Source organism: Phascolarctos cinereus, unplaced genomic scaffold (genome assembly GCF_003287225.1).
Source record: "Phascolarctos cinereus isolate Bilbo 61053 unplaced genomic scaffold, phaCin_HiC Scaffold_4;HRSCAF=312, whole genome shotgun sequence".
In the NCBI taxonomy this organism is placed as follows: domain Eukaryota; kingdom Metazoa; phylum Chordata; class Mammalia; order Diprotodontia; family Phascolarctidae; genus Phascolarctos; species Phascolarctos cinereus.
In genome coordinates this window covers 28,902,254-28,916,942 of record NW_027555847.1, presented here as the reverse complement: position 1 = coordinate 28,916,942, position 14,689 = coordinate 28,902,254, and the positions used below count along the sequence as shown (strand labels likewise).

At 39.8% G+C, this 14,689-nt stretch overlaps 1 protein-coding gene across 1 annotated transcript in view; it reads left to right on the top strand.

Annotated features, from left to right (window-relative positions):
• ADAMTS9 (ADAM metallopeptidase with thrombospondin type 1 motif 9) overlaps positions 1-5,976 on the top strand; it is a 191,988-nt gene extending 186,012 nt beyond the window's left edge. The window contains 2 exon segments of the mRNA XM_020978321.2: positions 3,090-3,184; positions 4,454-5,976. Coding sequence (XP_020833980.1) covers positions 3,090-3,179 — 90 coding nt within the window. The 3' untranslated portion in view covers positions 3,180-3,184; positions 4,454-5,976.
• The last annotated feature ends 8,713 nt before the right edge of the window (positions 5,977-14,689 follow it).

Genomic DNA, 14,689 nt, shown 5'->3' with positions numbered 1-14,689 from the left:
ATCTCCCTCTAATTCTAATCTCATTTGTCCTATCCATTTGCTTAGCAAGGCTTTTTTTCCTTCCATAATTAGTGCAAAGGTAAACTTGAAACCAGCCTCTTGTTTGAATTCCAAAGTCATAGAATCCAAAATTAGTAAGGCTTAGCTGAACATCACAAAAGCACATAAATCTAAATGACTTTGATGACTTAAATGAAATAAAAATGTATTTAGAGCAGAGACAACATACTAGATGCTGGGGGATGTAAAAATACCTGCCATCAAAGAACTCATATTCTATTGGGGAACACAACATACACCAATATAAGTAAATACACGATAATCTAATGGGATAAAAAAAAATCCATCGTGAATTGGAGTGGAGAGGAGGGTGGGGAGTATGACTTAGCAGAAAGAGAACTAGACCTTGAACTAATGGCATCCCATGTGCCACTGTGGACCTCTAGAATCAGGAGTAATTATTGCAATTCTGTGATTGTAGATATATAATTAAGTCCTAAGTGGTAGGGGTTACTGGATGATTAAAGTGTAGTAGACAGGGAAAGCGCCTTGGAGAAGGTGGGAATTGAATCACATAAGTACATGCAATCACCCCTCCTCCAGAGAATGAGATTCCTTATATGCTTGAGGAAGGAGATTGAGGCTTAATTTAAGGATGAAAATGGTAATAATTATAGTTCTCAAAAAATGGACTGAGCTGCCTTGGGAGGCATTGGTTCCCTGTCATCGGAGGTCTTCAGGCAGAGCCTGGATGGCCGTTTGTTGGGCATGTTGCAGAGATTTTTAATTTAGGTTTCAGTTCAACTAGACCGCTTCCAAAGTCTTGTCCAACTCTAAGCTGTTGTGCGTTTCTTCTGTCATGGTTCAAAAATGACCCTTTAAAACTTTTTTTAAAAAATTTACAGATATTTATTTCTTTTCCTCCTCCTTTTCCCGTAATTGAAAAAAGAAAGAAAAAGAAAATTCTTACAACAAATCTGCATAGTTACCAACAGGCTATTAAACTAGGTATACTCTTTGACCCAGCAATACTGCTACTAGGCCTATATTCCAAAGAGATTAAAGAAAAAGGAAAATCACCTATATGTAAAAAATATTTATAGCAGCTTTTTTTTTTGTGGTGGCAAAGAATTGGAAATTGAGGAGATACCTATCAGTTGAGGAATGGCTGTGATATAGGATTGTGATGGAACATTATTGTGCTGTAAGAAATGATAAAGGGAATTATTTCAGAAAAACCTGGAAAGACCTATATGAACTGATACAAAGTGAAGTGAGCAGAACCAGGAGAACATTGTACATAGTAACAGCAATAGTGTAATCAAGTCTGAAAGGCTTAGCTACTTCGATTGATATAATGATCCATGACAATTCCAAAGGACTCATGATAGAAAATTCTGTCTGCCTCCAGAAAGAGAAAACTGATAAACTTTGAGTGTATATTGAAGCAGGCTTTTTTTTTCACTTTCTTTATTTTTCTTGCAATTTTTTTTGCAACATGTTTAATATGGAAATGTTTTGCATGACTTCCCATGTATAATGGTTATCATATTGTTTGCTTTGGGGAAGGAGCTAGAGGGAAGGAGAAAATGTGAAACTCTAATTTTAAAAAAAAATGAATGTTAAAATTTTAAAGAAGAGCTATTATAAATTTCATGGGGAAAGTAAATATGCATAATTTATTAAAATAAATCCTCACATTGGCCACGTGCAAACTATTTGTTTCATTCGGTATCCTGATTCCATTACCTGAAAGAAGGTTGTTGGCATGCTGCATCTTCTTCTGAAATCATGACTGGTCATTGAATTCATCAGAGTTCTTGGGTCTTTTGAAGGTGTTTGTCTTTCTAGGGTTGTTTTTATTGCATAAATTGTTCTCCTGGTTCTTCTCACTTCACCCTGCATCAGTTCATACAAAGTCTTCCCAGGTTTCTCTATTAGAATCATCCCTTTCATCTCAGAAATGACCATTTGCATTCCTCTAACTTATCAGAAAACCCAGATCTCCCCTGAAACAGGGCTGCCTGTTTCTTCTAAGCCCTCTCTTTGTGACAGGCAGGTATGAACAGGAAAAGGGAGGTCAGTTTGGAGGTGGAGACTAGGAAAAGGAAGAGTGCCACCAATGTGCAAGGAGAACCCATTCTTGATTAGTTTCAACTCCTCTCTGCTTTTTTAAGTTCATAAGAACATCACTCTTAGGGGATGGAACATTTCCATCAAAAAATAGAAAGCCTAAGAGGACATGCCTCAAAAGAGAACCTATGGTGTAGTGGGTAGAGTGTCAGACTTGGCATTAAGAAAATCTGGGTTCAGATCCTACCTTAAGCACTTACTAGCAGTGTGACCCTGGGCAAGTCATCTATCCTCTCTGTGCCTCAGTTTCTTCATCTATAAAGTGAGAGAGTTGGAACCAGTGACCTCTGAGGTCTTTACTAGCTTTAAACCCTATCATCCTCAAAGAAAGAGGAAAGAGATCTACTTGGATCTAAATATTATAGCATCTCCTTTTTCAATGGCAAAATTGGAAACAACAATTGGGGAATGGCCAAGCAAGTTGTAATATGTGAATATGATGGAATACTGTTGTATGGTAAGAAATGATCCGAAGGATGATCTCAAAGAAACCGAAAAATACAAAGACTAGTCTGGACTGATACAAAGTGAAATGAGGAGAACCAGAAAGTTTATACAATGATAGCAATATTGTAACTCTCATCAATGCAATGACCAGCCACAATTCCAGATGAAGCATATATGCCTGTATGCCTTAATATTCCCTCTGGGTCCATCACCTCTCTATCAGGAAGTAGGCAGCACACTGCATCATTTCAGTGGTTGGTTGCTTGATTAATTGATTAACAAAATGCATCTTTTTATTTTTTATTTGATTGCAATGGTGTTTTGGCCTACTAGAGTTGTTGAAAAAAATGGGTCTTTGATTTCTTTGTTTAGCAGGTTTCTTTCAGGAAGCTCTGAACTTTAAAAAAAAAAAAAGGAAGCAGGGATGGTCTCTGGGAAGGTCTATCCCTGCACATAAGCAAACACTATACCACCAAGATGGTGACCTAACATGATGCATCTCCTTTCAGGATGGCACCAAAGTCACGGGGAAATGTGGCGGATACTGCGGGAAATGCACGCCATCCTCTGGAACTGGCCTGGAGGTGCGAGTACTCTGACAATGGTAGGTTGTTACTGGGTCCATCTTTGGCGATCAAGGGCGAAGGGGGTGTGGGACAGGCAAGGACCTTTGGGCAGGATCTATCCATGTCATTCCTTCACTCCTTCAGCTACTTGTCCCCTAAAGAGGAAGACCAAAGCCTCCTGTGGGGCTTGAGAAAACTGGAAACCACCTCACGGAAAGATCAGTTCAAAGAAGTGGGGTTGCTGAGCATGGAGAAGCCTTCCAGAGGAGCTGGCTGGCAGATGGGCAGGAGAGAATAGGCTAGTCTTCCTTGGCCCAGAAGACAGAAGTGGTTGCTATCAGGGAAAGTTTCAGAAAAATGCCTTAACAATGAGAACTGTCCAGGATTGGAGGGGATTATCACTGAATGAGCACTTGCTAGTGATATTCAAAGACAGCTCAGACCAGATATCTTCTAAGGTCATTGACATTCCAGTTCCCCTAGGTGCTGAATAACCCCAGCTCCCCCCAAGAGTAGGCAAGTTTTAAAAGTAGGGAGAGTTGCACATTTGACAGTTGCTTAAGAAAATAATGGGGGCAGCGAGGTGGTGCTGTGGTTAGAGCACTGGGCTTGGAACTAGGAAGACCTGAGTTCAAATCTGGACTTACTAGCTGTGTGACCCTGGGCAAGTTACTTAACTGCCTCAGTTTTCTCATCTGCAAAATGAGATGGAGAAGGAAATGGCAAACCACTCCAGTCTCTTTGCCGAGAAAACCCCAAATGGGATCACAAAGAGCTAGACATGACTGAAATGATTCAATGATAAGAAGATAATGAGAATACAACTAGTGCAGAATATTATCTATCTTAAACATATATATATATATACACGTAGTTTATTATTATATATTTTATTTTCCCCAATTACATGTTAAAACCATTTTTAACATTTTTTTTAAAAGTTTTGAGTTCCAAATTCTATCCTTCTCCTCCCCCCTCCCTGAGATGGTAAGCAATATGATGTGGATTATACAAACACACACACACACACACACACACACACACACACACACACACATACAAACATTTAACAATAACCTTTGTTTGCCTCAGTTTCCTCATCTGCAAAGTGAGAATAATAATAGCACCTACCTCCCAGGATAGTTGTAAGGATCAAATGGGATAATATTTTAAGTGCTTTTTATACATTAGAGTGATATGTAAATGCTAGCACTCATTATCGTCATCATCATCAGAAGAAGAGGACTTTAAAGTTTGCAAAGCATTTGTATACATTATAAAGAATATCTGTTTGTTTTTCCTTACAGGTGCTCTAAAAAGGAAACCATTATGGGATGGATGAAGGATCATAATGCAATACCTCCACCTTAAATTTGGTTGTGTGTGTATGTGTGTGTGTGTATGTGTGTGCATGAAGACTTATGTGTGTGTGTGCATGTGTACATAAACATATATATATATGTGGAATATCCTAATGATGTAAAGTTTAATATTTATGTTTAAAATTATTTATTGTGATTTAATATTTTTGTACGTAAAATGTTTCTATTGCGGCTGCTTCTGCGCTCATTTCGTCCTTTGCAGTCAAACTACTGCATTTTACGTACTCTACATCATACGTAGTTCTGTGACAAAGTGCTCCTGTATTATTATCACGGTACATTATGGTTTACTTTCAATCTGTACATTGTTTGTATTGATACTTTTTTTTGTAATTTTTTTAAAAAAGCAGAACCACACCCCTCTTAAGGTGCTACATGATCGCGTTTTTTTTTTTTTTGGCATTTTAATGGAATGGTTTCTAGGAAAATAGCAGTTCGTACTTAAAGCAGTAAGTAACAGACTGGTATCACAGAATATACAGGCTTTTAATTATGTCAAGTTCATGTTCAATTTCACATGCTCTCTGTGAAAAGCAACTGTGTTGGTGCTAACATATGTTTTTCAATGATGTTTAGGATTAGAATAGAGAAGATAGACCTAAAAATGGAGGAATGGAAGGAAAACTTGGGATGGACAAAAAAATCATTTTGATAAAATCAAATGATCAAATGTTTATCCTGTTGTGAACAACTACTTTTTTTTTGTTTAAGTGAGTAGAATCCGTCCTTTTTCTGTCATTAATCACTCACTACTTTGCTTCTGCACATGGTACCTTGATTTCCCTGCAAATCGAAATGGAGGTTGATGGAGCTGCCACAATCCACAATGCCAGGAAAACTAATGTGGTCAGATGGTTTTGCCAATACAACCTAAAAATATGAGCTAATTACCAGAGTACTCCCACTGACCAGTGTGAAATCAGTGGCTGGTGAAGGGTGGCATGCTAAAGAACAGAACCAGTGATGTGGGTCATGTATATTGTATAGTGTCTATTTTTATTTATATCCTTGCCCATATCCTGATCTTTGGGGCCCTGGGTCACTGGGGACAATCCAGGTTCCATGGATGCTCTAAGGGATTAGAGTTTATAAGCAGAAAGATGCTATGGAGTCCAAGATGATCACTTTTCATTAACGAACTGTACAAGACTACTTCCGGATACGGATGTGCCAAAGACTTGGTGTTTATCCTTCTGTATGTCCAGCCTGACCAGAAGGAAGACAATATCACCAAGGCCTTCATGTATAGGACCTTTGGGTTGTGATTTCTTTCCCTGATTCCAAGGACCAAAGAGATAGGAAAAGTTGGACAGTTTTCTCCAAGCCCAAGCAAAACTTCAGGGAAAATTATACTCCATGTATGTATGTGTTATTTTCCATTATTAAGGCATTATTAAAATCTATTATGAATAAATATGGTGACCACATCCGACCATTTGCAACCTGTATGTTTGCTAGACTTTTATTTGTGTTTCTAGTTGTTTTCCATATTTCTCTTTTGGGATGGCTTTCAGATTTTTCTAATCACATTAACTGCTATTCTAATTCCCTAGGGAAAGAAGTCATTGAGCCTTTCCCCTGGTCTTCCTTTGGACACCTAATTCCAGTAGACGTTTCTTCTGGACACTAGGGCCAGATCTTTTTAGTGAGAGAAATTGGGCTCAGAATTAAGATTTGTGCATAAGTGTAGAAAATTGCTGAACATTGGAAGCAATGCTACCCTACAGATGTTTGTGTGTGATAAATTGAGGGGGAGTTTCTTAGAAAACAAAAGCCAAAACCATCCTGGTTGGCTTTCAGTGAGTCATTATAGTAGTGTGAAACAGATACTTTTTGAACCGTCCTGCCCAAATCTAGGTAAATGATATCTTTGGCATTCCTCCATTCAGTTTAGTAGCCCTGTTAAAAAAAGAAAACCATTAAATAATCAACAAACATCTATCAGGTAACTACTGTGTGCCAGGCACTGTGCTGAGAATGCAAAAGCAGAACAACCCCTGTTCTCAAGTTGATTATAAATATTGAGACTAGTAGAAAGAAAAACTGGTATCGGAATGAGAGGGCCTGGGTTCAAATCCCATCTCTTGGCCCTAAAGATCTCTGCCTACGTGACTCCCAGTTCCCTCAGTTCTAAAATGAAGGAACTGAACTAGATGGCCTTGGCAGTCCTCTTCAGCCCTGTACACACAGGAGCATCGAGAAAGTATGAAATCATTACAATTATCATTTCTTTCACCTTTTACCTTGGCCAACATTCATCTCTTTTCCTTGATGCTTTTCTTTTTTCCCAATGTTGCATTAGAAGATGCCTTTTTAGGGGGCAGCTGGATGGCATAGTGGGTAGAGCACCAGCCCTGGATTCAGGAGGACCTGAGTTCCAATCTGGCCTCAAACACATAGCACTTACGAGCTGTGTTACCCTGGGCAAGCCACTTAACCCTGTTGCCTAGCCAAAAAAAAAAAAATGCCTTTTTGGTGACCACTTTCTCATCAACCTCATCCCTTTCTGAGATTTAGTAAAATCCCTGACATTTCTTATTCCAATGTGCTACACTGTCATATTCATCCTCTACTGCCCACTCTCACTTATGTCTTCCCTACATGTCTTATAAAAATTCTAAGTATTTGGCGAATTCTCTCACCAAACTACCATTTTTCTTCCTCATGAGGATTATTTTGCATTGTAAACAAATGATCTCTGGATAAACCCCGTTCAATATAAAAATAACCAATAAAAACTGACTTTAGATAATACTTTAAATTTTGCAAAGCACAGTGTCTCATTTGGGCCTCACAACAATGAGGTAAGGGAGATTACAGATATTAAAATCCTTATTTTATAGCTGAGGAAACTGAGGCTCAGAATTTCAATGACTTTCCCAGGGTCACAGCTAGTAAATGCCAGAGGTGGGATATGAATTCAAATCTCCAAGTTCTGCTCGCTCTCTCTCTCTCTCTCTCTCTCTCTCTCTCTCTCTCTCTCTCCTCTCTCTCTCTCTCTCTCTCTCTCTCTCTCTCCCTCTCTCCCTCTCCCTCTCTCTACCCCCTCCTCAATTTCACAAATGCCAACTAACATGAACTTTTCCATATACAAAATAAAGCAGAAAAACAGGATTGTACATGAAACTGAAATCTCCATTTTGTGCAGCTTGGTTTTTTTAAGTGTATAATAAGTTCAATTTGTTATTTTCAAAGCTGTCCTACTTGTCTGTGCTTCTTTCTGGCCTTCCAAGTCCTCTGTATGCCTCACTGCCTCTTCTAATACATTAAAATGTTCATTTGTGGGGGCAGTTAAGCAGCGCCTTGTAAATAGAGCACCAGCCCTGGAGTCAGGAGGACCTGAGTTCAAATATGGCCTCAGACACTTACTAGCTAGCTGTGTGACCCTGGGCAAGTTATTTAACCCCATTGCTTCCAAAATTTAAAAAAATGTTGATTTGTTTGTACATGTGAAGCTATTTTGAGAACACACATGCATATATATATGCATGTGTGCATACATGAATATATGTGTATGTATATGTAAGCAGATACATATACATACACACACGTATGGACAAAATTTATGAGCTAAATGAGATAAAACAGGCACAGTGACTAATGCTGGACATGAACATAGACCTGTGCTGAAATCCTGCCTCAAACCCTTACTCTTATGCGACCCTAAGCAAGCCACAGCCTCCTGTGCCTTAGTTTCCTTACCTATAAAATGAAGAGGATTAGACATAATGACCTCTAAGGTCCCTTCTGCTCTAAATCTATGATTTTTCTATCTTTTTCATTGTGTGTCTTGATCTTTCAATCAACCAGCAAACACTGAATGTCTAAGATGTGCTTGGTACCTTCTCTACTTCATTTAAAATATCAGATCTAACCAAATTCGTGTTGAACACAAGCCTCCAGGCACACACTTCTTGCATAAAATGAAATGAAATGTCCTCATTCTATTTTAAGCTGTTCTGTTGGTCGGGGAGGGGGAGGCAGGAGAGGGAGAAAATGTCCTTTCTGCCTTAGGAAAAGAACTTTGTCCCTCAAGTACTGCTTAAGATACACTGACTCATTTGTGACAAAGAAATGTTTATAATATGCATTATTTATTAGCCTCTGTATGCTTCTGGTGGCAATGCCTCACCATGAGGCAGCATGGAGTGATGGCTAAAGAGCTGGCCTCAAACCCAGGAAGGTCAAAGTCCCTCTCCCCACCTCTAATATGCACTGGCTACATGACCTTGGAAAAGACACAATGCCTCTGCACGTTACTCAATTGTCTAAGGCTATACGTTCCAGAGAATGTGCCAATACGCATAGATAGAGGGACTTTCCTCACCTGGGAGTTCCATATCCCAGTGAAAGTGTGAGTCCAGTACCCTGCTCTATGCATCTTATGTAATGCAGTGGCCCTTTTCTGTATTGAAGAAATGGATAGGATGGGAAGCAAGTCATAAGGAAAAAAGTCTTCAATCAAAATCAGTTGATACGATGAGGCTTCACAGAATATTCTCTCTTCACTGATGCTGCTTACTACTTGACAAGTATTTATTGAATGCTTACAAAGTCAAGCACTGTGAGTTAGTATCTGAGGCCAGGTTTGAACTAGAGAGATGAGATGTCCAGAGTTTAGTATACATTAAATACAAAGATCATATACAGTAAACCACTTTTTGTGGTAGGTTATTGTAAAAATACTGTGGAGCCCACTAAAAATAGTAGATACATGGATATGTTTTAGTTATGCTATGGAGAGGTACTTGCAAGAATCAGAGGTAGGTCCTCGGACTCCACAGTTTGTTTTCTTTTGACCATTTTATGCCTATTATAGATAACATGCTTTATAACATCATTTCATAACATGGTGTAATAGGCAAGAGTGTTCTGAGTGGCAAGTAATAGACATGAAATCATTTGGGGTAGGGGTAGGTAGGAACTCTTTGTAAGTCAGATACTATTTCTGAAAAAGGCACTTCCTTGCAAGAATCTGCCCCTAAAATAGATTATTCTCTCTGTATTTTCCCCTCCTGCTCTCTGGGCTTCTCAGTTTTTATTCACCTAGCATGCAGGCTTTCCCCGGTGTTTTGGAGACATGCAGAAGCTTCTCTATGTACACAGCGGGGGCAAATACAGAATTTGGGCATGCAGAGTTTCCAGTTCTCTCAGTTCTCAGATCCTCCATGGGATATCTACCAGAAGCAGTACGACCCCCCTGAACTGGGGGTCAGAGAATCTGAGTTCTGGTCCTAGTGTGGTCACTAATGGGCTGTTTGGGTTTAGGCAACTCATTTAACCTTTTGGGTTTTTTTTTCCTTCTTATCTAAGGCAGTTAATAAGCATTTATTAAGTACGTGCTATGTGCCAGGCACTGGGCTAAGGGCTGTCATGTAGTATAAGGACCACTTGATTTGGAGTCAGAAAACCTGGAGTAGAATCCTACATCTCCCATTTACTACCTGTGAGATCTTGGCCCAATGACTACACATTTCTCTTTCCTCCTATCTTTGACACCTGTGCCACTCCTGTTTTCTCCTTTATTAAAATGAGAGGGTTGGTTTCAATGACCTCTAAGAATCCTTCTAGTTCCAAATCTATAATCCTATGAACTTCTTATTTAATTAAAAAAATCTACTAGGCTAATTAGGGATCATGAGGCTGGAAATCAGAAGACTTGCATTCATACCCCAGCTTTAGTATATAAGTAAGGAAGTCTGTCTTTCCCTGATCTAATCACAGAACGTGGGCCAAATAAAGAGAGAATAAACTGTCAACTTGTGGCTATACCAAGTGATCCCTTTACCAAGTATAAATGATTCTCTTGAGTGAACGCCATAGGATTAAGAATGACAGAACACTTCCTAGTGACCTTTAAAAGTTGCTTCTTTGAGACAAGAAGAGGGTCTCAAAGAGGAGCCTCATTTTTGACAAGACCTTAGATGACACATGGAGCAGGAAAAAGGGAGGTTGTGAAAAGCCACATGGAGCTGGGAAGGAAGTGGGCAAACGCAGTTACCACAAAGAAAGAAGCCAAGACTCTGGGAGGCAAGCTGCTGGGACAGATCTGCTGGCAGAGGGCTGGGACAGAAACCATGTTGTTGAAACTAGTACCCCACACAGCTACAGACTTTGAGGGAGTAATCTTGTATCTTCTTTCTTTCCTTGGGCTCCCTCAAGAAAGTCTGAAGCCTTTCCTTCTGGGCATAGGGAAGTCTTTGTTTTAAATATTTATTTTATCTTCATAAACAGTGTTCAATCAAGGTCTTTGTTAGTTGGGTGTTACTTATTTCAAATGAAGAGGCAATTAATTGGAAACATCCCCAGAGGCAGAGGGACAGACCTAACATTGAGGTATTTTGCCAAGGTTGTGTCTCAGACTGGGGACTCAGAGCCACAAAAGATAGAAAGAATTTCAGATTTTTTTGATACAACTTCCCAGAGCAGAGGAGGAGTGTTTACACTGGAAAGCCCATGTAGGCAATTAGTCAATAGCGGAGTGAAGGGTACCAATAGGAGTTGTCGAGCAACTTTGCTCACCACCCCCACCCCACCATTGCAGTATTTATCAAGAGAGTCAATATTTGATTTACCTGCTGGGGAGGCAGGGTGTCATAGAGGGGAAAAAATGCTAGACTTGACAAACAAGAAAACCTGGGTTCAAATTCCTCCACAGACATGTACTAAGTCATAATAACCATGGGCAAATTACACCAACTCAGAGCTTAGTTTCCTCATTTGTAAAATGAGAACCAAATAGCATCCATCTCACAGGGTTGTCATGAGGATCAAAGGAAATTATATACACAAAACATTTGCAGACCTTAAAGTAACATAAATGTCAACTACTATTATTGACAATGCCTTAGGTGATTCATTAAACCCTCAGTTTTTTTTGGGGGGGTTAAAATGAAGATCCTCAATTTTCTCCTTTGTAAAATGATGATATCACCTATACCACTGACCTCATGTTCTACTGAAGATCCACCAAGACAATGTATACAAGAATGCTTGTGTTACTCTCATTAAATGTGTGCTACAATTTATTCAAAAGAAGGTCCTCTAGAATCCTGGATACAAAGGAGATGTTTAAAATATGGGAGACATGGGGCAGCCGGGGCATGCAGTGGATTGAGCACCGGCCCTGTAGTCTAGGAGGACTTGAGTTCAAATCTAGTTTCAGACACTTGACACTTACTAGCTGGGTGACCCTGGGCAAGTCACTTAACCCAATCATCTCACCAAAAAATAAATAAATAACATAAAATATGAGAGACAAAAATATAAGTAACTGGAAGCAATATATGTAATTTGAAAGCATCTTCAAATGAAGCTTGTTTCTTTATGTCCTGATGTTGTAATAACCCTAGAGAAGAAGCAGCATGACTTTCTCCTTTAGTTTTAGAGAAAGTGTGGCTGTTGTGGGGGTTACTGGTTTTCTCTTCAGTTGTTTCTTTGCAAGGGAGCAATTTTCTCCTAACATGTCAATTTGAGACACAATGTGGTACCATGGAAAGCAGGCTGGATTAAGAGGCAAGACATTTTGTTTCAAATCCTATCTCTGCCATTTAGTACTTCTATGACCTTGAACAAGCCCCTTAATCTCTGAGGGTCTGTTTCCTCATCTGTCAAATAAAGAGGCTGGACTGAATGACCTCTAGGCTCCATTCCAGCTCTATGGCTTTGATGTTATAATCTTCAATAGTACTATTTCCCAACCAGTTTACCAGAACCCTCCCAGTGTGTGAAAAAGAAATTCTTAGCTCACTTCCTTTTGCCTGCCATTGACTAGAAGAAAAGTGGAGCAAAGAGAATGGGTTGAAGAGAAGGGGCTGGTCGTTTCTGACCCAATGGACAGTTGATGATCCAGTGTGTTAGCCTAGGGGGACGGAACTGAGAATAAAGCAATTGCTCCAAAGTGTATTACAAGAATCTGTGCAAGTCCTCCCAGTAGCCAGCTTCCCTTTATGGACTTAGAATTGCCCTTCAACTCTTCCTGGGTAGTTTGGCAACATGATACCCAAGGATCAGGCGTTCCATTGACATCATCATTAAATTTGCAGACAACACAAAGCTAAGAGTGATAGCTAACACTGGACAGCAGTCAGGATCCAAAAAGATTTTGACAGGCTAGAAAACTGATCAGAATTTAATAAGACGAAGTGTAATAGAGCCCATGAAATCCGCTTCGTAAGCATAAGAAGGGGGAGGCATGGCTTGACAGCAGTTCATCTGGAATGAGCTAGGGATTTTAGCTGACTTCAGGTTCAATGTTATCCAACAGTGTTATAGCAGCCAAATGCTAATGCAACCTTGGGCTCCAGCGAGAGGTATAGTGTCTAGGGTGAGTCACAGGTAGATTTGTGTTCAGTTCTGGGTACCATATTTTAGAATGTATTCTAAAAGTGGGAGGGTGTTCCAAGAAGGGCAGCCAGGATGGTGGAGGGCTTTGAGTCTGTGCTATATGAAGATCAACTGAAGAAAGCGGAGATGTTTCTCCTGAAGAAAAGAAGGCTTGGGGTGGGGGTGATAAGGGAATAAAAGAGCTGTGTTGAGTATTTGAAGGGCTGTCATGGAAGATGGATTAGATGAGTGGTATTTGGCCCCATAGAGCAGAACTAGCATTAAAGAGGCATATTTAGATGTTATATCAACACCCAAAGTGGAATGAGATGCTTTATAAGCTAGTGGGTTGGTCATCACCACCCCCATTATTAAGCACATTAAAGACGGTGATTTTTTCAGGTGTTTGTTGGACTAGAAGGCCGCTAAGATCCCTTCCAATTCTGAAATTCTATGTGATTCTTTGTGTGGGAGCACAAAAAGTGTAGTGTCTAGATAGATCCTTCAAGTCAAAATGACCTTGAGCCTCACCATACCTTCATGCAACTGTGGACCTAGCAGTCAGGGGTATCTCAGGTGAACACAGTATCAGCCACATTTGGGAAAAAGAAGTTGAAGGAAGAGTCTTCAACACACTTTTTACCTCTTTCCACTTTCTCCACGTTTGACAAAGGTATGTCCCTCTTCTCCCCTCTTCCTCATCTATCACTCAGGTACCTCCTTCCCCTCTCTTCTCTTTCACACCTTTCTCACATGATGAAAGGGCCTCACTCTTTACCAAGGCTAACTGTTCTGCTTGTTCAAACAATCTCATTCCATCCCGTCTCCTCCATAAGACTGTCGCCTCTCTCATCCCTGTTCTAACACTTATTTTCAATCTCTCCTTGTTGGCTGTCTCCTTCACTACTTTCTATAAATACATACACCTCTCTCCCATCTTTAAAAAAACCTTCATTTTATCTTTCTATTCCCCATAACTATCAGCTTGTGTTTCTTCTGCCCTTTGTAGCTTATCTCCTCAAATGGCCATCTACAATAGGTACCTCCACAGTCTTTCCTCTCCCTCTCTTCCTAATGCCTAACAATCTGGCTCTTGACCTTATCATTCCACTAAAACCGCTCTCTCCAAGGTTACTAATTATCTCCTTATTGGCAAATCCAATGGCCTTTTCTCCATTCTCACTTTTGACACTGTTAATCACTCTCTCATCCTTGATGATCTCTTCTCTATGGGTTTCTGGAACACCACTCTCTCCTGGTTCTCCTCCTACTTATCTGTGGATAGAGCTCTGGGCTTGGAGTCACAAGGGCCTGAGTTCAAATCTGGCCTCAGATCCTTGACACTTACTAGCTGTGTGGCCCGAGGCAAGTCACTTAACCCCATTGCCTCACAAAAAAAAAAAGCAAAGAAAACCTTTATGGAATTATAGAATGTTAGAGCTGGAAGGGACATCTAACCTAACCCCCCTATTTTATAGAGAAAGAAACTGGGACCCAGAGAATTTAAGAGATTTGTCCAATGTTGCTTGGACATTACCCCATTATGTCTCCTAGAGTATTGTAGGAAACGGGAAACCTGAATCACATAGCAAACAAAATTCAATTTACTTTAATTTAAAATTTAATTTTAATTTTAATTTTAATTTAATGGTTTTGTCATGACTTCCTTCTCCAGGTATTTTTCCTTTCCTATGACCTACCTTATGTCTTTGGTGTGGTCTAAGAACCTCAAGAACCCAGATTCCACAGCACAGAGAGTTTTACTTGCTAGCTTTCCTTTGCTCCACACTCCCTTTCAGGTTGCCTTTTAAGATGACATTGAAGCACTTAGAAATG